Source organism: Aulonocara stuartgranti (genome assembly GCF_965226115.1).
Source record: "Aulonocara stuartgranti genome assembly, chromosome: 12".
NCBI lineage: Eukaryota > Metazoa > Chordata > Actinopteri > Cichliformes > Cichlidae > Aulonocara > Aulonocara stuartgranti.
The window spans coordinates 35,281,010-35,306,765 of record NC_138948.1 but is presented as its reverse complement, the minus strand read 5'-3'; the positions used below and the strand labels follow the sequence as shown (position 1 = coordinate 35,306,765).

Sequence of the window (25,756 nt, the reverse complement as noted above, 5' to 3'; positions counted from 1 at the left end):
ACACCACCTTTCTCAGCCAACAACATGTCCAGGGCCATTCGATTCTGGATTCCCATTAACGACGTCGGGCCTAATTGTTCCGCAAGGCCTTCTACCGCGTCCCTAGTGAGATTAGAGAGTCTCAACACATTATAATGGACATAGTTAATGCGATCGACATTTTTATTCGGAGTTATCCATAGAAACACACTTTCAAAGCCGGCCGCTATCTGATTAACTAACTTATACTCATCTGGAACTCCCCTGGGAACTCCTATTGAGTCAATCCAGGTTGGCGAGTCCCATCTTGGGTCATATTTGTGCATACTGTTGCGAAATCGATCAACTTCAGACCAGACAAAAAACAACGGAGGCTCCGGAAAAGTGCAATCAAACGATGAGTTTTATTATCACAGGAGAACAACCAACCGTCAGCATACAGAATGGGTTGCTCTGACAAAAATACACTGGGTTCTGGTTTTATAGGATAACATATCACACCTACGTCAATACAGTTCAAAAATACAGGGTGACAGATGGACAAAAGTTCAATTCGTGCAAACAAGGGTACATCACATATACTTTTAATAACTATAAACTGACATATAACTTCTCCTTTCTTCATTACTTGCCTTTTAAGGTAATAAGATGTCATCCACAGATGTCATCCAGGATGCCAGCGGGTTTTCAATACCTGGGCCCTGTGCTTCGTACGTCGCTTACTACATCCAAGATCAAATGAAACATCCAAGACCAAATCATCGCGCTAACTCTGAGCTCGCTATTCCGGTTCCCCGAACACACCTGTTGTTGACGATTAGTATAGCTGGATGAAGTAATGTGAGATCACTGGGTGGCCCAACAGGGGCTACGCATCGATAGTAGAAACATTGATCGGCAACCCTTTGATTGGTCGGCGAAAATGTCGAAGGAGCGCGCTCGGTATTTTTCGGCAGCAGAGCAAGAACTCTTGAGTGAGGGATTTCAGGAGTTTCAGAGTTTAATTAAAACGCAAGGGAACACTGCAAAGGCTGCAAAAGCAAGGAGAGAGGGCTGGCAGAAAGTTGCTGACAAATCAAACTCGTAAGTAATTCAATAATAACAATAATAAGGGAGTGGATTTATATAGCGCTTTTCAAGGCACCCAAAGCGCTTTACAATGCCACTATTCAGTCACTCTCACATTCACACACTGGTGGAGGCAGCTACGGTTGTAGCCACAGCTGCCCTGGGGCAGACTGACAGAAGCCAGGCTGCCATATTGCGCCATCGGCCCCTCTGGCCAACACCAGTAGGCGGTAGGGTAGATTTATCATATCACACCATATTATCCAATATTATATTACATTATATTATATTATAATATGTTATATTATATCCCCTTTCACATTAGAGCCACAACAGGACCCACTAGAACATGGGAACAAGTAAAAGTGAAATATAAGAATATTCTACAGAATGGTAATATTTATCACTTATATTGCTTGTCGTCTCTTGGAAAGAGACCCTGGAATACTCTGTTTGTTTGTTCATAACAGCAACCAAGAAAAGGGCAGAGCAAAAAAAAAGACAGGTGGTGGTCCTGCACCCCCTCGTCAACAAGTTGGTTAAGTAAATAATACCCTCACGGGAAAATCGATATCTCTCTATGAGCACACTGTCGCGCTGAGCTAAAGGATCCTGTCTGTCCCGCAATATACGCTGAATTCTGAGGACTCTCCTTATCAATCTTGCACCTTCCGCAATGGGTTGCTCGCGTAAACGGACAGGATATGACTGCGACAGACTTCCCAAATCCACCTTCGCTTTTATAGCCGTGGTCTCTCATCTTGATTACACGAAGTAATTTACAATTACTACTCTGAAATATGAATTACATCTGTAATAATCACATACATGTAATAGAATGTTAATAGTACATTTCCCTTTTTTAGGGAATGACCTGTATGTATCTGTGTGAAATCAATAAAAGGATCAAGTGCTGCATTATCTTTAGTTACATTGATGTTATTTATTTATGGTGAAACAGTGGTGGAATATCGCTGTTGCTTTCGTATGAATGACGCGGACATACCTGCGTGGCCGCGATCTAATCCTGTTTACATAAAGTAAACCTGCTCCCCAGCAGGTTTACGCTTACGGCTCTGTTGCTATGACAGCAAGTCCCGGATGGGCTTCGGGGAACCGAACGATCCAGGATCACGCGAAATCGTCAACAATCTCATCCAGCTAACTCACTTAGCGCGGTACGAAGAACAGGCCCCTGAGTGCTCATGCATGGTTTTAGACAAAGTTTTCAGGCCCTGCAGAGCTCGGGTTACTGAGCCACCTGGGGCAGTATTATTGGGGATATACGTGCAGCACATATCTCCAAACATCGAGCACACACCTCCCCTCTCTGCCAATAACATGTCAAGCGCCATCCTATTTTGAACTCCCATCAGAGAACTTGGACCCAATTGTTCTGCGAACCCCATCATGGCGTCCCTGGTTAGGTTAGAAAGTCTCAGCAGATTGTAATGAACATAGTTAATGCGGTCAACATTCTTATTAGGTGTTACCCAAAGGAATATACTCTCAAATCCTGCAGCTATCGGATTCACCAGCTTATATTCGTCTGGAACTCCCCTAGGCGAGTTCAGGCGAGGATCATAAGCATGTGTACCTTGGGTCCCTCTTTTGACCAAAACATGTCTCAGACGTCTGGCGGCTAGAGTACGTGTGTTGCGTTGTGGAATAGCCTTTACCTGATTCCCAATCAGCATGAGTGGAGCTCCTAATCGCACCATCGCACATGTCCCTACGCTTCCTATAGGAACATGAACCAACAGAGTATTTTCCCCACAATAATAATAGAGCCCACTTCCTGCCCAGGTTCCAATTACCGTGCTAGGGCCGCTTACATTGTTGGTGGTTCGTCCCTGAAGTGTGACGGCACACCAAGTTGGATCGATCTCTCCCACCTTGTACTTTTCATTATCAGTAGAGAACTTAAAACATGCATAGTTATCTTGTTTTGGCATAAATGGTCCCACTGTTGTCTGACACTTTCCATCTACTACTGGCTCCTGTACATTTAATGACGTCACACAAATCTAACATGAATGAGCTGGTAGACCCTTTAACATAGTTCAACTCTATGCCATTATTTCTGCTGAGACATTCATCACCTTTACCTGACCCCTCGCGCTTTTGTCTTTCTAGCGATCCTGTTTTAGGACCTACAGTCTCAGGAACTGCTGGGCTGGACTGGCCTCCGTGTTCAGACAAGGGGTCCGGAGTGCCTTGCAAAATACAGACAAAAGACAACAGAGCCATGGTTACTATTATCGCATATAATACACATGTAGTTGTAAGGAACATTTTAATACGTTTCTTCCCATTACGTGTCTCTGATTCGGTTGTTTGCATCATGTTATATAAACTTTGTATTCTAGACTTGTTATATAGATTTTAGATTCTGGACTGAAACTCCCCTCTTTGTGGAGCCTTTAACTTATCACTGCCCCTTTCTGATGGCGTGACGACCTTCTCCGCTGCTGCTCTTCTTTCTTCAGCCTTCCAGGTGGACTACTGAATGGCCTGTTGCACAGGTGAGAGGGTTTATTCTGCCTCTGTTTGTTGACACCTGTGTTGGTTGAAGCCTCTTCCTCAACCAAGCTCTCATGTGCTGGTGCACACTGCGACCAGTGATACCAGGTGTCGCCCTTCCCTTTCAGTTGGACTGCTGTAGTTGTCCTGGCAACGACCTCGTATGGACCAGTCCAGCGTGGCTCCTTCCACTTGCGTTTGAGCACCTTCAGCCACACCACCTTTGCCTCCGGGGTCGCCCTGTCCACAGCGTGTAATCCAGATGTGACCTGTTTGCGAAACTGGAGATTCTTGCCACCCCTGTGGTCGCTGTGTTACTGGAATGTTCTCCTGTAAAGGATAGAAAACAAAAAGCCTCTCTCTGGTACACCTCACTAATCTACTGTGTTCATCTAATGTTCCCTTAATTATTCAAAGTTGGTTCAAGATATCATGTTCTGGGCTCTATCCTTTATATTAACTTTACTTAATCTAAATGCTCTTTATGTGTGTAAAGAGTTTATCTTCTAACCAGGATTCAGTTCATTTTAATCCTTCAACTTAAACATGAAAATAACAATGTCTGCCTCAGTTTTACCATATCTAAATCATCAAACACCCCAAAAGTCCTAAAATGATCCTAAACCCATTTCAACTTAAACCTTAAATCCCCCCTTTATTTTGACACATTTCATGTGTCAAAATAATGTACAAAACTAAAAATGCTCAGTTTTCCCCACTCATGATCCAATCTATGTCATGAAAATGAACTTAAAACAGAACAGTCATCAGTCATGTGCTTAGCCTTAGTCCAGTCTTTACCTCAGTGTCCAGTTGGTCCAACCTTAGTTCAGTTCGTCCGTCCAGTCACCGTCCATTCATACGTATTCACACCAGGTATTTCCTCTTTCTTGCCGAGACAACAAGAAACTGTTCCTCTTTCACAGTTGCGAGTAAACATAACTAACCTCTCACCTATAAATGATTCTCTCTAACTAAGTGTGTGTGTGTATATATGTCGTCCTCAAATGCTCTCTCATCTCACCCGTTGCACTTCTGACCTTCCACCAGACCAGAGGCTCATCAAATAGCCTCGTCTAACCTGCTCCTCAGAATAACTTAGACTCTGCTTTCATTAATGCAAACTTTCTGCAACTTAGTCTTTCTGAAAGACACACACTGTTTAAACCTCTGAATGCAATATCAATGCTGCAGATTATATTATTAATGCAATGGTGACGATGACGATTATTTAACAATAGCAGTAAAATAATTTCCCTGCTCCACACGCCCTCTCTCGACCTCTGGTACACCAGAGGTCGCAATACATTGTGTCCTCGCTCTGACCCTCTCTTGTGGTCCATCCGGCCTCGGGCCTCCAGGATCCTCACCCCCTGTGGTCGCCGAGATCTTCTGCAAAGGAAACAAAACACCTTTTCCTGCATCTCCCTAACTTATCATAGTTGGGACTCTTTAATCAAAAGCCTTATCCTAATTATGTTCTTGACTTATAGACTTGTATTTATATATATTCTTCAACGTTACTCATCATTTTACCACTCTCTTAAAACGCTGACACTAACTTCATTTTAAAACCTCACATTTCCTATGTTATAACCTGTTTTTGATATAGCCTTTTTATTTCATTTTGCTCCTTTTAATGTAACAATACCTTATAATTCTAGTTTATCAGACTTAATCAAAACCTATGCTTTCCTTCCTTTGGTCCTTCTTTAAATCAGAACATTTTGTCTTCTGAAAGTTTTATTTCTGCTTCTGCCAACATGTTTAGTTAACGAGCTCGACTGGACAGAAACAATCACAACTGCTGAACCTGCACTGTGCTCATGGTTAAAATTCCACAACATTTTGTCTTCTGAATATTGTATTTTTGCTTCAAAACTGCTTCTAGCACAACAAGAGTCAGCGGAGGCTGGAATGACAACAACAACAACAATCTTGTGCTTAACATAAAACATTTACCATTTAACATAAAACAAAAAATAACACAAGTAACAAAAATAACACAAGTAACTTAAAAAAGCTTCAGTCCACATTTCAGTTTGTTGAGCTCGCTGTTGCTCCAGAGGAGGCCCTCAGCTGGCCGGGCTGGAGCCGAGGCCCCGGGGATGCTGCTACGTGTCTGAGGGCAAGTGCTCTTTCAGCCTGCACGTCTGCCCATTTGCGGTCCTCACTTCTCTCCGAGTCCATCGGTGAGGAGTGTTGCATCTGGTCCAGCAGCATACTCACAGTATATATGGGCTGCTGCTGCTGCAGAGGTGTGCTGGCCTCTGAGCGCTCTGTCTGTGTGTAGATGGAGCAGAGCTGGAACAGCTTCTCTCTGGTTTCCTGAGGGGGGGGATGCTCCATGTCATCCAGGACTAGCTGGATCAGGTGAGGTGTGCTGATGCAGGGGGCATCCAGACATGCAGAGAGAAGCTGCTGCCACCTCAGCTTGATGCGGTCGATGAAAATCCTGTCCTTCATTCTGGCTTTCTTCTGCAACCTTGTCTCAAAATGATATTCAAATTTGTTGTTGTTGCAGAGGAAGACTTCTGAAATCCATGCAGAAATATAGAAACACCTGTGACCGTTGGGCTCTTTGCTGAGCAGCTTCAGTTCCACAAAGAGCTTCTCCAGGAAGAGGTGAATGAAAGACGAAGAGTTAAGCATCTTTAGCAGGGGCAGCCAAAAGCGCAGGAAGGTTTGTGGGACTCTGGGCTCAGTGGGACTGGCACTGTCAGATGTTGCACAGCCTAATGCTTCCAGCTGCTCCATGGTAGGAACAAGAAAACCGTCTTCCAGCAGCACATCAATCAACAGCTCCCTGGACCCCAGTGCAAACTGCTTGATCTCACCCAGCAACGAACTCATGTCTGCTAAGGGGGCCTGCCACAAGCTCTTCCCCTTGTCTTCAGGAGACCCATCATCAAAAGCTTGGTACTGGTCCTTCTGAAAAGAGATCAGCAGCTCCCGAGCGTTTCTGCAGGCATCCACTTCTTTCTGCCTGGCAACGAGCTGCTCATCGGGGCCTCCTCCCAGCTGTCTGGACCAAAACTCCTGCTGGAGCCACTCCAGGGCCACCTTACATCCCTTTCGGCACCATTTCAAAGAAGGAAGAGTCCCACGCATGATTTCGTGCCTCAGATCCACCACCCACTCGGGGATGTTCAAGTTTCCAGCCAGTTGCCTCAGCGGCTGGGCCTTTCTCCCCTGCTGGCGATCCGTGATAAGATTAACAAATCTTACCAGGGCCGTCCCGTACATCAGGGTCAAGTCATCTCCGGTAAGCTGTCCGGACCGGTCCCGCACCTGGCAGCGCACGAGGTCTGCTGTGCAGTCCACGGCCACGGGAAAACTATCAGCGCACCTGGCCCTCCAAGCCGATATCCTCTCTAACGCAAACCTCTGCAGAGAGGAGTCCATCGAGTAAAGGTAGTCCCGAACCTGATCCCACTCCGCTTTGTTAAGCCAGGCTACCACATGGCGTGTTTTCTCAGAGCCCTTTTTATTCATTGTGCGCGCTCCGGACCTCACGCTCAATCTCTCACTCACCGGGAAAAGCCGCTCGCCTCACGCAGAGACCACTCGCAGATTTATATGACAGAGGACCGCGTTCAGAGCTTCGAGTTTTACAGTTGCTTGTCGCACAGCAACCAGGAAATGACGCTAACGTTTCTTCGGCTTCGTTTGTGGCTGACGTTCACCCTGCGGGCACGCTGACGCCACCTGCTGGATTGGAGGATGGAGCGATGGTTCTACAGAGCGCTTATTTACATGATGCTGGTCATAAACGAGCTTTCTTTGGCTATGGTCATTGGCGTGTCCAGCGGGGTGGCCTGGGGGGGCACAGGCCACCCCCCCAACCAGACTGGCCACCCCAGGTGCCACCCCAAAGGCAAAACAATAAAATTCAATCAAATATCAAATGTCCGATTATGTTTTCACGGTGACGCTCAGATATCCGAGTGTAAGTGAATGCAGCATCGGCTTCTGCGCTATGTGCATCACGTTAGCAAAGGTAGGAGAGCCAAGCACGAAAGACGTCACTGCAGGAAACAATTTTTCGGTGAAAGAAAATGAGGACAGAATAAATGTCCCGGTAAGTAATATTAAGTTTGTTGAGTTTAGTAAACTTCGGCGAAATTAGAATACCAAGGAAAAAATAACACTTAAAGAATTATTGCAGCCGTGGAATATTTCAGACAGTATGCTACAGAGGGCAGCTAACATAAGAGTTATGAGTTATAAGATGTAATCTAAGTCGTAACATTGCTGTATGGAGCTGCAGATTTGGTTGCAGGTTAACATAGCTGGACTGGCCATCGGGCTTATTTGACTTATTTTTTATTTTTTTTGTAACGGCATGAACAATGAGAGGTGGTGGATTGGCCAGATGCAGGTCGATGTGTAGAAATAACTCCGTTGTTTGGTGGTGGCTATGGCGGGGCTTCCACAGAGGCAGCAGGTGGATGAGGGAAGGGGAGGCAGGAGGAGAGCCCCGAGGCAGCCGCCAGTCCGAGTGTCAGGTGAACTGAACTTCAGGTAAGAAGTTATGACCTGCAGTCTATCTGGGTCAGATATGAACTAAGTTTAGGTGGAGTTTATTTTCGTTGTGCTGACTTTTTACTGTCAGTTGCAATAACTCATACTGCGTTCTAGCCAGCTTGGAGTTTTTATACAGCTGTTCGGTTGCTATGATGTTACTGATAGTGAACTTTATTTTATTCATAAGGTTAGTTAGTAGAGTTGCCAACGGCTCCTTAAAAAAATGGAATGGTCCCTCAATCAGAGAAAATATTACACGTTTCGTATTGAGCTGAGAAGAGACGCAGTTTGTCCCGAACTTCAGCTAGAATGGAAAAAGACACAAAGCTGGATTTATTCTGTCTTTACACTGCACAGCTGCCTCTTCTCTCATCCTCCCTCTCCTGTTGCTACTTCAATCATGAAACTGATCGATGATCAGCTGATCGGCTTTTCTCTCTTGTTTGTTTATCGCCCACTTTGCGCCAGAAAGACGAAACCAGCAGATGTCGCGCTAAACAACAGCAGCACGTTTAAGCTTGATCGGCTGTTGTTAGAATTTATTTAATATTAATTTCTAGTATCAGCTGATGTTTGCTGGAGCCACAGCTGTAAAGCTGCTGGTCATGATGTCGGTTTGGATATCTGGTGAGAGGGAAACGTGAAGACCACCCACCAGGATCCTTTTTTATGTAGCTGACAGCTGGTAACTGTGCAGGGGCGGGTCTAGCAAAGTTTTGCCAGGGGGCCAGGTAGGGCATTAACAGGGAAAGGGGGCACAAAGAAATACTTTTCTTTCCTATTCTCATTTAAAATATCTAGCTTTTATTAAATAATTATCTAAATCTTACAACCAAAGTTTTTATCTGACGTAAAATGTATAGAAATCATACATATACCAAAAAGACTGTACATCACTGTCACAACAGGGTTTGTTTTCATTCAAAGGCTTTATGGCTTTAATACCTGGTGGGTCGGTCTGTAGTCAAAATGCCCGATTTTCTGTCCCAGTCCAGCCCTGCAGGTTATACTGGCAGTGTCACCATGCCAGCTGAATGTATTTCATCATCAGCCAGTGTTGTTCTTTATCAATATTACCAAAGTTTACCATAAGGCAGCATAGAAAGTATTTACTTGCTTTCAGGTTTTATTCAAATATTAGTCTTTTCAGTTGTTTCTCCACTTTTTTCCTGTTTCAAAATCAAACACCAGTTTGTGAGAAGATTATCTTCTTTTTTTTTAACAGGCAGAGAAAGTTTTGCATTGGAATGGCTAATTTGTCAATTGTTTGCTACAAATGTTCGTATTTTAATATTCAAAAATGTTTTTGCCCAAAACATATGTGCAGTATATGTCAGTAAAAATACTATGCAAATATTGCTGTCCTTGAATGCTGAGTAAACACTGACAAAGCACTGATTGTATCTCTTGTACTTTATCAATGCAGTATCTAAAAACTTTGCACCGTAGTGGTTAAAATCTCATTCTAATAAGAGTTAAAAGTGCATTTGGTTATTAGGTTTATAGGATTATTGAATTATGGTTAAGGGTTGGTAGAATTTTTTTTTAAAAACATTATCTGCCAATTAAATCTGCCACCCTTCTCCAAATCTGTGCCCCTACCTGGCCCCCCCAACAAAAATTTTCTAGACACGCCACTGTACCTGTGTAGTTGGTGCACTGTCCCACAACATCACTCATGCTCAAGATTTACACAGGGCCAGATACCTACATTCAAGCTACCTTCTCGTAACAGCACAGTGATACAGAATTTTAGGATTTGTTTTAATAATGCACAAAAGTATTACAACTTAACTCTTAAAAATGTTAATCAAGAAACTGGGTTTTATGACGTGCAGCATGTCATAGCACGTAAAGCACGTGCAGTGCTTTAATTTGCTTCTCTTGCTATCTATGCATTTTTTCTCAGTAGCCGATTTCTGATACCTTCACAGGTGTTGAATAAACAAATGTTTGACCCTCACACAGAGCGGCTGTGCACGTCAAATAATGAGAAGTGCCACAACTTCCAATGTGTTAATAATGGACTGGATTTATATAGCGCTTTTCAAGGCACCCAAAGCGCTTTACAATGCCACTATTCAGTCACTGGTGAAGGCAACTACGGTTGTAGCCACAGCTGCCCTGGGGCAGACTGACAGAAGCGAGGCTGCCATATCGCGCCATCACCAGTAGGCGGTAGGGTAAAGTGTCTTGCCCAAGGACACAACGACCAGGACAGAGAGCCCAGGGATCGAACCGGCAACCTTCCGGTTACAGATGTGCTTCCCAACTCCCTGAGCCACAGTTGCCCTCAACTTCACTTGCAGCACAGGTGGTGGACTTTAAAGAAGGGTAACAAGATTGAATACACGGTTGTGCAACAATGCTGATGAAGTGAAGAAGCTTCTCGGATGAGAGGTGAAACGTCTTCAAGCAACTTAAAGAAGTCCAGATGCTTTTCTTTACAAGCTCCTTTGACTACAATGACCTGAATGACTGAGAACCTTCACAGACAACAATGCTGATTCTGTAGTTTATTGTATGACACCGTTATGTTTCCTTTACATGAACTGTGGGCAGTAGTAGCACTGATGTTGGTCGCTATGGTATTTGTAACTGTGGGTGTTCCTGTAGGGCTACGCGTGAGAATTCACAAATGTGCTGTTGCAACTTCCTCAAAAGCTGCAGTTGCTGCAGCCTCTGAGAAATGCTCACAGATTGATAGGTATGTTATGGAGCCTCGCAAGGCACATTGAAGAAAAAAAATTTGAACATGTATTTTGCGAGATGAAGATAGTGCTCAGTGGAAGGGGAAACACTCGTGGCTAGGTGTACTTTGATCTGGTGGTCTTTGTTGCATTCATTAACAACCAGCTGCAGTACTCTGTACAGCTTTACAGGTATTGATGGAAGCATGATAAATGCAAAGAAAAAAACTCTCAAGATCTTGCAAAACATTTGTGGGATCTTGCAAAAGTAAGTTTTGACAGAATTTGTTCTGTTTAGTGTGGTGCACAATAGCAATTTTCTAAGATCACACTTTAGCAATAAATTGACTTTGTGAAGTCCTTTATCATTCTTATTGTCATGGGCATATCCTATTATCTTTTTTCTATACATTAGATTTTATTTGTTGTCCCGTATACCAATTTGTCATTCTTTGTGAAATGCAGATGCATAAAACAGTTCTATGCAAAACATGCATGCTACTTTCATGCTGCACATTCTACAACAAACACTTATTTTGTCGTGAATAAAACTTATAACTAAAAAATTAAAAAACAACCCTCTTAAGGTAAGGAAATCACAAAAAGTTTAATCTATGCCTCTGGACATACATATTGTCAGTGGAAGAAACTCATCCATCCTCCTGACCCGCTTCTTGAAGATGGGAATCACCACCTCGGTCCGCCAATCCAGAGGTACCCCTAATCTCCATGCAACATTGTAGAAACGTGTCAACCAGGACAGCCCTATAACATCCAGAGCCTTCAGTTACTCAGGGCAAACCTTTTCCACCCCAAGGAGTTGTAGTTTATTACAATAAAAACAGTCAAAACAGCACTGGTCAGAAGGCAACAAGAATTAAAATATTACAATATAAAAATAAATGCTAAAAATAAAATTCTAGAAAGAATTCATGATGCACGAGAATGTGTGAGAATACAGATGGGGACCTCTGCCAGGCGCTCCAAGTGCACCCTCACGTTTAGGCACCCCAGATCTGTCCAACATCCTTTCCTACGACCTGATCCAACGCACCACCAGGTGTTCATCAGTTGACAGCTCAGCATCTCTCTTCACCCAACTCTCCAGAACATACAGCCACAGATCTGATGATATGATTACAAATTCAATGACTGTTCTCGCCTCTATGCAGATGCTCCATGTTTATCTCTGTAAGAAAGTTGTGGAGGAGAATCTGTTCCTGTGTGGTGTGTGATCGTAAGCTCTGGATTTTCCTGTCGAACTTACCTTTACAATGGAGATTCACCCTATAGCTGTCAGTGATCATGGTCCTGTATCTTTAACACTAATGCACAAGAATAATACTACGCCAAGAAAAAACTGGAGATTTAATATATCACTACTTAAAGATGAAGACTTTATTAAATATTTTAAAAAAGAGTGGACTTCATATTTGGACTATAATGACACTCCCGAAACATCAGCTTCTGTTCTATGGGAAGCAGGGAAAGCTGTGATGAGAGGTAAAATAATTTCTTTCTCATCACATAAAAAGAAAAAAGAAAACAAAAATATTCAGGAAAAAAACATCAAATCACTAGAAGAAGCCTACGCGTCCCACCAAGATCAGGAAACATTGAACAAAATACGCAAAACAAAACTAGAATTAAATGAGATAATTGATAAAAAAAAAAAAAATTCTTAGTACAAAGACTACACCTACAAAATTATGAACATGGTAATAAATCCGGTCAATTTCTAGCAAACCAGCTAAAAATAAATAAAGAAAAAACAACTATATGTGCTGTTCAAGATTCATCTGGGAACACAATATATGAACCGATACAAATAAACAGCATTTTCAGGGATTTCTATAAAATGTTGTATTCACCACAAATAAACCCATCTAAAAAAGAAATTGATCAGTTTTTGGACAACATAGCTCTTCCAAAATTATTGGACACTCAAGCAATGGCACTGGATTCACCACTGACACCAGGTGAACTCCAGGAAGTCCTGATAAGTATGCCCAATAATAAGGCTCCAGGTCCAGACGGCTTTCCTGCAGAATTCTACAAAGAATTCTGGTCGATTCTAGCACCAGTTTTCTACAGAACGTTGTTGGAAATTAAAGAAAAGGGCAGACTTCCATCAAATATGAATTCTGCAAACATTAATCTCCTGCTAAAACCAGGCAAAGACCCTGTATATCCCTCAAGCTATCGTCCAATATCCCTTATAAACTTAGACCTTAAAATAATCTGCAAAGCTCTCTCAAAGAGACTGGAGAAAATAACCCCCCTCTTAATTCATCCTGACCAAACTGGTTTCATAAAAGGTAGGCACTCATCAACAAATACACGTAGATTACTTAATTTGATAGACTACTCATACAGTAAAAACCTAGAAACTACAATATTCTCTTTAGACGCAGAAAAAGCATTTGACAGAGTTAACTGGAAATTTCTATTTGCAACTTTACACAAATTTGGTTTTGGATCCTCTTTCATAAACTGGTTAAAATATTATATAATTCCCCAACAGCTTGTGTTAGAACAAATGACCAGACATCCTCCAGCTTCTGTCTCTTGAGGGGCACCAGGCAGGGATGCCCACTCTCCCCTTCACTGTTTGCAATTTTTATTGAACCACTAGCAGCAGCAATTAGACAGAATTCAGTAATTAAGGGCATAAAATGCAAGAACGTGGAACATAAAATCAGCCTTTATGCGGATGATGTGTTACTCTTTCTCCAAAATTCACAAACCAATATCTCTGGGGTGATTGAATTGATAAACTCTTTTGCAAGAATATCAGATTACTCAATTAAATGGTCAAAATCTACAGTCCTACCGATTAATTGCTCCCTCCATAATTCCTCTTCTACACCACTGCAATCAGGAAATATAAAATATTTAGGTATTAATGTTTCTCCCAAGCTTGCAGATCTAACTAAATTAAACCATATCCCACTTTTAAAGAAGGTAGAAGATGATCTGGCTAGATGGAAATGTCTACCCATATCACTCATGGGAAGGGTTGCCGCTATAAAAATGATGGTCTTACCAAAAATAAATTATTTATTCTCAACGATCCCAACTAAACCGCCACAAGATCAGGTTCAGATCTCTAGATTCATGTATGTCCAAATTCCTTTGGAAAAATAAACCCCCACGTATAAAGGAGGAATAGAACTGCCTAACTTTCAGCACTACTTCTTAGCCAACAGGCTTCAGTTTATCTCAGGATGGCTAAAACATACCCTCTTAGATGAACCTTGGCTAGATGTAGAACAAGCACTTTGCAATAATCTAGAGATCTCAGACCTACCATTTATCAGCTCAAACATCCAACGACATGAATGCTTTAAAAGCATCAACATCAGCTCTTCTCTGACAGCATGGTGGGAGTTTCTAACATTGACGGCGTCTTCATTAATCCCATGCAAACGTACACCTATCTGGAACAACCCTGACATATTACAAAACAATAATATGATAAACTTTTCAGATTGGAGTGGTAAAGGAATCAAATATTTAGAACATATACTAGAAGGAACAGAATTTATTTCATTTGACAGACTAGTTACACAATATGGGATCAACAAGAAAAGATTTTTAGAATATCAACAAATTAAATCCATAGTAAAAAAGAAATTTAAACCGGGTCAAGTTGAACTACAAACACCACCAAGTGTGGTTCAATTTCTTACTCTTAAAACCCCCAAATTACTATCCAAAATATACAGAATGCTTTCTAAAACAGATGAATCAATATCACTTCCTATTGCAAAATGGGAAGCGGATTTATCAGTTAACTTAGACCTAAACTTCTGGTCTCAGATTTGCTTAAAAACCTTTCATCTAATTAGAAATCCCAGTCTTCAATTAATTCAATACAAAATATTACATAGAGTGCACTATACAGGTCATCGGATGTTCAAGATGGGCTTTACGTCTACCAACAACTGCTCACACTGCCAAACCAATTCACCGGACAATTATATCCACGCTCTTTGGTTCTGTCCACCAGTTCAGAAGTTTTGGCGCGAGATATGTGAAGACTTATCGAAGTGTCTGAAATGTAACATTCCAACTTCCCCCTTAGTGTGTTTGTTGGGCAGCTTAGATAATGTCACTTCAGAAAAGAATATCGCCCATATGGTTTTCACTACCCTATGCATAGCCAAGAAAACAGTCCTCATGAACTGGAAAAATAAAAATAATAATTCTAACCAATATAGAAATTATCTATTAGATTACATTAGTCTTGATACAGCCTCTGCCACCACATCAGATCAATTGCTCTGGGCTCCATCACCTAGTGGGGGTGGGGGGTCATAGTTTGGTCCCGCCTTCACTGTTGTGATTGGTGTGGGGGTAGGGACAGGCTTAGGGCGTCGGGGGGTTCCCCGGAGGCATCTTCCTTGGGGGGCTCAACCCGGGGTAGCGGTCATGTCCGGTTAGGGGCTCTGTTGGCTCTCAGGTGACTGTTTCCTCGCGGCTGCGTGCAGCGGGGCTAGGGGAGGGTCTGTGCTGACGGACGTGGGTTACTGACCTGGTAGCCTGGCTGCCCCTGGGTGGGTCCGGGATGGGCGTGAGGTTCTGGGGGCGCTCCGTCTCTGGGCTGGGGCCCGGGCCGGGCCTCGGGGGCTTGAGTCCTGGTTGGTGTGTTGCCGGGGTTGTTGGCGGGTGGGTGCATGGGGGCCCATCCCTGGAGCAGGGTGCCGCCGGTGCATCGAGCCACCTGGGGGGCTCTTCAAGTGGTGGGGGAGATTGTCACATCTTGCAGGAACTTTCCTCTCTTCAGGAACTCTCTCTGCAGGAGGGGGAGATACAGGAGAGGTGGAGGAAGATCTCAGCCTGTGTGTTTATTGTCTTATGTAGTCTGGAAGATGAGTGGATGGTGGGGTGGGTGCAGTTTTCTCTGTGGTGGGGTTGGGTGGACTGTCCCGGGCTCTGTGGGGCCGGGAGGCGCTGCTGCACTGGGCCCCGGTCTGGATGGGCCTGGGCCCCCTTTCCCTGGCGGGTCGCGGAGTGTGGGAGTGCCTACTGGGGTCAGCGGGGGAGCTGGCCCCAGGGAGGGGTTACCTGCCCCTCCCTTCCTTCCCTCCCCATCTCCAGCTGCCTCTCTCTTCCCGCTCCACCACAACCACCCACACATGCAGGACCTTGGAGTAGGGGTATGTCACCAGGGTGCAGAGGAGGCTACCCCCCCCCCCCCCTCTGTCCCCTTCTGGCTGCCTCTGCCTCAATTTTATCCCACAACTTAGACATTCACATTACTCACACTCTCATTACACATACATATAGGATCTTGGGGGTGGGCACGATACACGGAATCCAAATTACCATCAGGGTGTACACCTCACCCCTGGCGTTGTTGCCCACCTCTCAATTTTAAATACACGTAGACATTGAGGGCTAGCAGGAGGGACTATGCGCTTACCTGCTGCTCTCTGGCAGGTAGCTCCATGCCCTCCTGGGTTTTAAATGCACCTTAGAACACACATGCATCAACACTACAATGAGCGGGTGGAGGGAGGTTTGGAGTCGTCTCTCACCCCCGTTCTCTGCGGCCTGCTGGAGCGGGGGGGCTAGGTGGAGGAGTTGGCCTTCCGACTGCGGTCTGGAGTGTGGGGCCTTCCTGCTGCTGCGGAGTCGGGGCGGTCTGCCTCCCCCCACCGCAGGGAAAAGGGTAACACCACCTGGGTCTGGGTGCAGTTCCCCCCTCCAGGGGCAAGGGTACCTAGACCCGGTTCGTAGAGTACGCTTGGGGAGTGTGATCGTGTGTACAGCGTCTCTTCATGTCTGTCTCCACGTTGGTTGAGTGTGGAGTAAGTGCATATGAGAGCATGAGGGTGGGAATGGATGTTTGTTTATTTTATTTATTTTTATTTTATTTAAGTATTTATTGTCATTGTCAGAGAACAATGAAATTGCGTTTGGGGCTTCCGTACAACCCGTAAATAAAATAATGAAGAAAATAATAAATACCCCTTAAAACCCAAGTGTAAATATTTAACCCAGTGTGACTCCAGTGCAATAAGACAATCCTTAGCAACAACATAAGAACATGACAAGTAATGTTCATAAGAAATTCAGACAAAGACCTGAGAAACATGACAAAGTACAACAATGCAACCCATTCAATATTATTGTACTGTGAGATATGATGTCAGATATAATAGTTATCTATTTAAGAAAGAGGCAGGAGGGGGAAAGAGAATAAAGATATGATGCACCAGACCAGTTCAGTGCTATTAAGAAGTTGGATATGGTTATTGTCCGTGAGAGGGGGGCAGAGAGTTCAGGAGCCTCACAGCCTGTGGATACAGGCTGTTGGCCAGGTAAAAAAAAACAACAACAACTAAACTGTATCAGAAGTTTTAGGCCGAAGCCCATCATGTGCAATCCTGACTGTAAACAGCACAGTAATTAATTTACAAACAGGACGTAAACAACACTGGAGTAGCATCAAGTGAGGGTTAGATGTGTTTATTTTTATATATGGTGTATCTGTGTGTGCCTGTATGTCTGTGTCTATATGTCAGGTTGGGTGTCAGACGCCACCTCTCTGAGGACATCTCAGGCCCTCCAAGGTTTGGAGGCCTATCTCCTGTAACATGGTAGACTAATGTGCCTGTGTTAATTCAGCTCCATATTATTGTGTGAAGTTGCACTGGGTTGGGAGTGGTTTTGTGTGTGTGTCACATTTTTGGTGAGCCAATGGCTGGAATGGGGTTGGACTAATTAGAGGCAGGTGTACTTGATTGCACTGATACACTGGTCTACTTATAGCCCACACTACAAACACTGCTGTGTCGTTTTGTCTCTCTGTGCAGGTATGTAATGTGATGAAATCAGATATGTTTGGGATGGATGGATTTTGTGCTATGAATTCTATAGTGAAAGTATCGTTTTGTCTCTCTGTGCAGGCCAGGGCCTATTATATGCCACAGCCTAAAGGTAGCAGAGTTGCAGAGGCTGGAGTGACCACTGGCTATATGCTTGCAGGGTGGTGGGTCTCCAAGGACAACTTCTAACCCTGTTACAGGCAACACGTGGAGTGCAACTGGCCGTGTGGCATAGCTGGCTCTGGCCTTGGGACTGTGTGTTTTTTATACAATTCATAAATGGGACACTGGACTGTTTTATCTTTTATCTCTTGATATATTTTTTTGTCAATAAATTATCTTTTAGAATTTTATTGACTGTCATCTTTTTGCCCACGACAGAGACGGTTGGTCAGACCTAGAATCTTTCTTTGGGTGTGTTACATCTCCCCCCGACCACCACTTCCCCTGCCGGTGGCGGACTCCCTCAGACATCGGTGCGTTGGTGGTTCTTTGTGTCCGGGGATGGGCGTCCGGGTACACACCGGCTCACTCCTTGGCGGCCGCTTATCGGGGCCTGGAGCCTGGGGCTCGCTCGGGCCACTTCGGAGGTGGGGTGCCCCCGGCCTCTCGGCCTGGGGCTCGGTCACTCAGGCACGGCTGGCTGCCAACTACCCCTGGCTTCTGCTCCGCGGCTGCTGAGTGAGCCCTCATCTGGGACTCTCCTCAGCTCTTTCTGGGACAGTGGCGCGGCTGCCCCTCTGTTGGTCTTCCTTGGTCTCTTGTATTCTGGGGGCCTCTGGATGTCTGGAGTTTTGATCTCCTCCATACCTGCTTCATGCCCTGGAGGACGGGGCTGTGGCCCCCCCCCCACACCCTCTAGCAGATCATTACATGAAGGAACCTTTTAAAAAAACAAAACAAAAAAAAAGCGCGTCCATGCTCACAGGTGTACACACGGGTGATCACACCCACAAACTACACCCTTTTTGGCTCCTACCTCAAAGCACACTGTGTTCTGTTGATCTTATGTGCTGCACAATAATGTTTAATATTTAGTATTTACTGTCATATTCCCATATATCATTGTGATGTTGTTTATTCTATTACTCTTGTTCTCTTCTGCTTGTTTTCTTTTTTCTTTCTCAGCAGGTGATCCAGGTGATTGATATATGCATTTTCTTTCTTTTTTTTTTTTTTTTCCTGCTCATTCTGTTGGTTTTTGTTTTTTGCCCTTCTCCCCCGTCCCTCTTCTCAGCTGTTTCTCTTTCCCTCTTTCTTTCTCCCCTTCTTTCCCCCAGTCAAGTCTGTCCCGTATTCAGTAAGTGAAAATAAAATAAACAATAAAAGGTGAATCAAATGGACCATTACGGCAAGGCTGGGATGGTCAATTTGGTAAAGTAAATCCGTTGGGCATCTTTCTTTGCCTTTAGACAACAATTCTGATGACAAAAGAGCCAAACGGGACAGGCAAAAAACAAAACAAAAAAAACAATGGACTTTGCAAACAAATACTGTAGATTTTCCTTGCTTAAAGATTTTGTAAATAGCTATTTTTTCATATGCACTGTAATTGAGCCTGCCCCCACTGTAAATGAGATCTAGTCAGGTTTCAGAACTCACAGCACAGAAACGGCTTTAGTGAAGGTTACAAATGTTTCCTCTTACAGTGGACTCGGTGTGTACTTGTCCTGCTAGACCTCAGTGCAGCTTTCGATACTGTCGACCATAATATTTTATTAGTACGATTAGAGCGTGCTGTAGGGATTACAGGTACTGCGCTGCAGTGGTTTGTATCACATCTACAATATATTTATGTAAATGAAGAGTCCTCTTCACACACTAGGGTTTATTATGGCATTCCACAGGGTTCTGTGCCAATTCTGTTTACATTATACACGCTTCCCTTAGGCAGTATAATCAAAAGGCATATCATATATTTTCACTGCTATGCAGATGACACACAATTTTATGAATCCATGAAGCCAGATAACACACAGCAATTGTTTAAACTGCAGGAATGTCTTAAAGACATAAATACCTGGAAGACCTCTAACTTTCTGCTTCTAAATGCAAATAAAACTGAGGTTATTGTACTTGGCCCAGAAAATCTTAGAAATATGGTATCTAACCAGATTCTTACTCTGGATGGCATTACCTTGGCCTCCAGTAACACTGTGAGGAACCTTGGAGTCATTTTTGACCAGGAAATGCCCTTCAATATTTCTCCTATATTGGCTTCCTTCATTGGCTCCCTGTTAAATCCAGAATTGGATTCAAAATCCTGCTCCTCACATACAAGGTCTTAAACAATCAGACCCCATCTTATTTCAATAACCTTATAGTACCATATCACCCCATTAGAGCACTTCCTTCTTGCACTGCAGGCTTACTTGTTGTTCCTAAAGTATTTAAAAGTAGAATGGGAGGCAGAGCCTTCAGTTTTCAGGTCCCTCTTCTGTGGAACCAGCTTGGTCAGGTGACCCTGAATCCTTGATTAGTTATGCTGCAGAGCAATACTGGAATAGCACATGGAAAAAGACACAACACATAACAACAATGTCCAGTGGCTAGTGGAGATAAGAGCACATTACAGCGACCTCCCTGAACTAGCTCCAGTGACCATCACAGTGACAGACATCCAAGAAAGAGCCTCGAGCATGAAGTGTTAGACAGCACCAGGCCCTGGTATGATTTCTGCCCAGTGGCTAAAGAAGCTAACTGCACTCCATGAGCACCTGGCTGCACAAATAAACCTGCTGCTGTTGGATGACACACAAGGGCAGACAGGCCTGATCCCCAATCCGATTGTTCAGTCTGACGTTACTAGCCGTGTCTGGGTTTAAACTCCGCTGCAGGTCCATATATCAAACGATCACTATGGCATTACTGAGAGTTGAAAAACTGTCTAAAGTCTTTCATCTTTAATAAAATGATCAGCGTTCTGCTCTACCAGGTGTAACAATTGAGTTTAACATCCAGGCATCCATGAAAACGGAATTTATGACATTTAACGGAGTTAGAAGTTAGCAGGGAGTTAGCTCGCTAGCTTCTATCTAAATACAATATAGCATGTCCTGACTGCGGGGTTTTGGAAACAAATTAAAACGTACAGCTCTGCTATCACTTCCTGTCGTGGTCTGGGTGGTTTTCCACAGCATCGGCTCCTCCCCACTGGGTGGAGTCTTTGTTGTTCCTCACCTGATGGCAATCGTACCAGCAGTATTTATGACCGGCGCACTCAACTGGTCTTCGCCAGATTATCTGCCAACTTTAGTCAGTTCTCGGCCTCATATCCGTTCCTTGGTGACTCATCGTGTGTATTAACCGTATCTCTGTTTTTCTCGTCAGCCTGTGAAACCCACCTACCAAGTTCTCCTGGATACCAGTTTGCTGCCGCCGGTAATCCCTCTCCGTTTTGGAACTGCCATTCTCTCCTGCCTGCCTCCCTGCATTGCATACAGCACCCACCTGGACCTCTCCTGCCTCCCCCCTCCACGCAACCCCACCTGCAAGCTTGTAAGACAGCTCTGTGTACTATCCTTAGATTCACTCACAACCCTCTGTGGGATTCCCCTGACTGCTCTCTCCTCTGTTTCAGTGCCCTGGCCCGCCACAGTTTCCCCTGCCCAGTACCTGCACCCAGTTATCCCTGCCATCTAGTTATCATCACAGTATTTTCTCTCGCCTCAGACATCTAGTTTATGTTCATTGATTCTAGTCTGCACTTTCTGTTAGCCTCTGAGCATTGTAAAATAAAATCTCTTTTCGTTACACCTCACCCCTGGCCTCCGGTTTTGAATCTGCACTTGAGTCCATCCCATTTCCACGGGCCACTGTGCCATGACAGTGGCCAGATTATACTGGATTACACTTCCAGCATAAATGAAGACAGAAAACTAAACAGCAGTGACATTTGTAGGATTACTGAAGTTGGGCTAGCTGGTATATAATGATGTGCTACGTGACCGCTAGCGACACAGCTATGTTAGCATAATATAAACAAGCTAACTTTTTTTCCACTCGATAAAAGTTAACATGAGTGTTCTCGGTGGTCAGGAACAAATGTAATCGCATGGCAGGATGCTGTAAAAGGACCAAACTTCAGCCAGGAGAACAACTGAGATAATCCATCCACATATGAGGTTAGTCATTCATATACTGCTGCATGGGATGGGCTGTAGTTACATCCTAAGGTTTTAAAAACTGAGCTTAAATGAATAATTAGTGGTAATAAAAGCCGAGGGAGGTCAACAGTGATCACTGATTGTTTTAGGAGCTTTTTGAGATCAAATAGAAGAAAATACATAACGTTAAACATGTTAACAACACAAAAGCCATATTAAACGCAGACTACTTTAGACCCGGAAGTAGGATTCGTCGCGTCATCACTGAACAACCGGATAATCTCCAGAAGGAATTGGTCCCATCCAGCATCCAGGCAATAACTTGCCTCAGTACAGCTGGAAGCTACTATTAAGTATCATTGCAGTTAAGATGCACACATGAAAACATTACTGTTGGCCACATGTCAACAGAGTTATGTGACATTAGTGATGTTTGTACTTTCAACGTTCACTTTGTTTTAAAGCCTTTACTTTAAAATATACGCCGCTCAATAGTTGATCTTAATCTTACAGAGAATGTGACATTTTATGGATAATTAAAGTCAGTCATATATCCACAAACAAAACAAGCTGAAAGTCAGTGATGCTGCTCGGTTTGCAGTCCTGAATATCACAGCACAAGCAGGATTCACTGCACTGTTAATGTTAGCTATGTTATATTGCTGCCTCTGTTCGCTGGTGTCGAGCCAAAGGGACTTTAACGTGTGTTTGAACGAGCTGACGGTTCACTCGTTAAGCTGAAAGAAAGATGCTTTAATCACAGCAGTCACACATGTGTCCACTGTACCATCTGGAACTCTTCTTGTTTAGCACTCGTAATAACACAAACACTAAATCCTCCTTCTCTTGTGCTGTTTTGTAGCAGTGTGTACACCTGAGACTGCCACCTGTCTGTCTGTCCTGCACTCTCTCTCTGTTTCTTTCTCTCTGATCGTGGAATAAAAGTATGAACATGTATTTATAAGTTACACTTGTGTTTGAATCCTGCAGCTTATCACACATTTGATTTCCATGTGTGACAACTGCAAGTGTCCAGAGTGAGGACAGACTGAGGGACCCACTGCTGCACATCATCTGTGAGGCTTTGCAGCCCTGATGATCCACCAGGACAAACTCAGCAGTGTGTGAGGAAGAGGAGGAGGAAGAGCCAGCAGCAGCTGACAGATGGAGAGAATAGACAGACTGTTCCCTGTTTGTGAAGGACTGCTAGAAAAGTTTAAAATCACTAATTGTCTGTCCTGAATCAGTCTTATTAGGTAATGTTCAAATAATGTTATCATCCCAGTGTTTTCAGTGTGGGAGAAAGTACTCAGGGCCTTCAAGTTACACACTATGAAAGGCAGAAACAAGTTTGATATTCAGAAACCTAAAGTGTTTATCATAAATGTCCATGTTTGTTTCAGTTCTATGAAGCTTTGAGTATTTTGGATTAGTAGTACTGCTGTGTTTGTTGCATCATATTGCTGTAATTGATAAATATGCTTTATATATCCTGAGGTAAGTTGATCTATAGTGTTACATCATATTCTATAAGGATGTTATGTGTTTGTTTACTTTCTGCTCAGTTTGACCCATTTAGCAGAAGTCAGCCTGTTTAAGGCTCTGATATCTATTCTGTATGACTTAAAGCAGTTATGACATGGTATGATTTTCTCACCCAATAAAGGAATATTTAATATATCAGTCTACTCTTCATTCTATCAGAAACGGTTATCACAGCTCATAAATTTGCTTTTTACACATATATAAGCATTGAGCCAAATTTAGTAATGCCAACATATTAAAAGAACAATATTTGCCTCTTATAATACATCTATAGATACACTGTCAAAGATACTTGTCTTTGAGTGAAGATTTAAGGTAATAGGACATAAATAAATGCAACTTGAATCTTTACTGAAGCTCAGTATTTGACAAGGAGTTCAAACTCACTGCTGTAATAACTAATCATGATTAATATAATAACTATAATATTGGCCATATTATATTTACATTATCACAGTGAGACTTTAAACTCATGAACAACATGAGCTAATTGTTATTTACTAGCTAATCTTAAATGACTGCTCAGTACAGAAATGAAGCCCAACAATCATGTTTTACAGTCCTGTGGTCTCAGCCTCAGATACTTATTAAATCACACAGAGGTCATATAGAAACGAATGTACAAAATATGTTCTCCTTTATTTCTGTCAAACAAAGCTGTATGAAACATTTCCAGCTTTTAGTGTCATGGTTGCTAGGCAACCTGGGCAGCGCGACAGAGGCTTTAACAAGCCTACAAGCCTCTCACTTGAGGACCGTTAAGGCTGCGTACTTTAAGGCTGCAGAACCTGAATTTGGATACAGCCAGAGTAAGGCAATAGCTGAGGAGTCAGCAAATTAGGAAGAACTAGACCCAGGTAATCAACATCTATGCCCTGCCCGCGATCAGATACCCTTTTGAGAGAATAAGCTGGCCAAAAAATGAGACAGAAGCCAGTGACATCCAAACAAGAAATTTATCTACCATGCATCAAAGGGTTTCAATCCAAATCCAGCACCCTGAGACTTTACACTAAGGAGAAGGAAGTAGGCCGAGGACTAGTGAGTGTCAAAAACATTGTCCAAGATGAAACAACAGGGATCATATGTTGCATATATATATATTAGAGATGGCATGATACCACTTTTTTATGTCCGATACCAATATCATAAATTTGGATATCTCAGATGTCCGATACCAATATGAATCCGATATAGTGTGTTTTAATCAATAAAACTGTTTTTTTAATATCTTGCTGCATTTTGTATAAGTTCATACTCAAGTTTAAATAAACAACAACACTAAAGCTATTCTGTTATACTTGTATGTAAAAAATTCACTGCACCCAAAATATTTCATAGCAATACTGATCAATCTAATATACTCGATCCTTCCTATTCTGGTATTTTAAAGAGTATTAAGCAACCTAACTAATAGACTTGCAAACTCCCAGCAAAAAAAAATAGGGAACCACCCCCCACCCTCCACCTCATGATGCTTAATCGACGTAATCAACTTTAATTTGATGCAGTGTGGGGAAAAAAATGCACAGAAATAAATTATTTTTCAAGAATAATTAAATAGATTCAACATCTTTCTTCAACAGAACTGCAGACTGCAGAGATGGTACCTTCCCAAAGGAAAAAGTAGTATAGCTTACTAGGGCAGCGGTCCCCAACCCCCAGGCCTCGGACAGGTACCGGTCCGTGAGTCGTTTGGTACCGGGCCGCGAGAGTTGAGGTTCAGGTGTGAAATGTATAGTTTTCAGGGTTTTTATTGGTTTTCAGCGTTATTTTGTTATCGTTTTTATCGTTTACTCGGTCTTCCTGGGTCTTTTCACGTGTGTTATGAATAAATTGTCTTTTTTTCGGTACCGGTACTAGTTTTATTTTGTTGTATTTATCCGCGACACCTTAAAGGCCGGTCCGTGAAAATATTGTCGGGCATAAACCGGTCGGTGGCGCAAAAAAGGTTGGGGACCGCTGTACTAGCGTATATTAGACTTAACAGTTACCATATACAGTAATGGACTTCTATATATTTTACATAAGATTAAAACATTGGGTGTAAGATTCAGATAATTATTTATTAAAAGCTAGACATTTTAAATGAGAATAAGAAAGAAAAGTATGTTTTTGTGCCCCCTTTTCCCTGTTCATGCCCTATCAGCCCCCCTGGCTACACTTTGCTAGATCCGCCCCTGCACAGTTACCAGCCGTCAGCTACGTAGAAAAAGATCCTGGTGTAGAAAGTAATATTAAATACATTCTAACAACAGCTTATCAAGCTTAAACGTGCTGCTGTTGTTCAGCCGCTGGTTTCCTCTTTCTGGAGCGAAGTGGGGCAAAAACAAACAAGAGAGACGGACTCCGACAGAAAAGCCGATCAGCTGATCATTAATCAGTTTCATGATTGAAGTAGCAGCAAGGAGAGGCACTCGCTCCATATATCGTGTTGGCGACTATCAAGCCTTTGAGTCGCCGAGCAGCTGAATAGGGGAAT

The 25,756-nt window shown here is 43.2% G+C and overlaps 1 protein-coding gene and 1 long non-coding RNA gene across 6 annotated transcripts in view; one reads left to right on the top strand and one right to left on the bottom strand.

Annotated features, from left to right (window-relative positions):
• The window catches only part of LOC309718875, a 236,129-nt gene that overhangs the window by 17,514 nt on the left and 192,859 nt on the right, over positions 1–25,756 (top strand). The gene's annotated exons all lie outside the window — the stretch shown is intronic.
• LOC309718864 (ribosomal biogenesis protein LAS1L-like) lies at positions 1,101–7,221 on the bottom strand. The gene has a single exon (XM_082554473.1). The coding sequence runs from the start codon at positions 7,063–7,065 to the stop codon at positions 5,608–5,610; it is 1,458 nt and encodes a 485-aa protein (XP_082410599.1). The 5' UTR covers positions 7,066–7,221; the 3' UTR covers positions 1,101–5,607.

Excerpts from the sequence above, each read along its gene's own strand:
- LOC309718864 (XM_082554473.1), bottom strand. The coding sequence starts at position 7,065 with ATGAATAAAAAGGGCTCTGAGAAAACACGCCATGTGGTAGCCTGGCTT.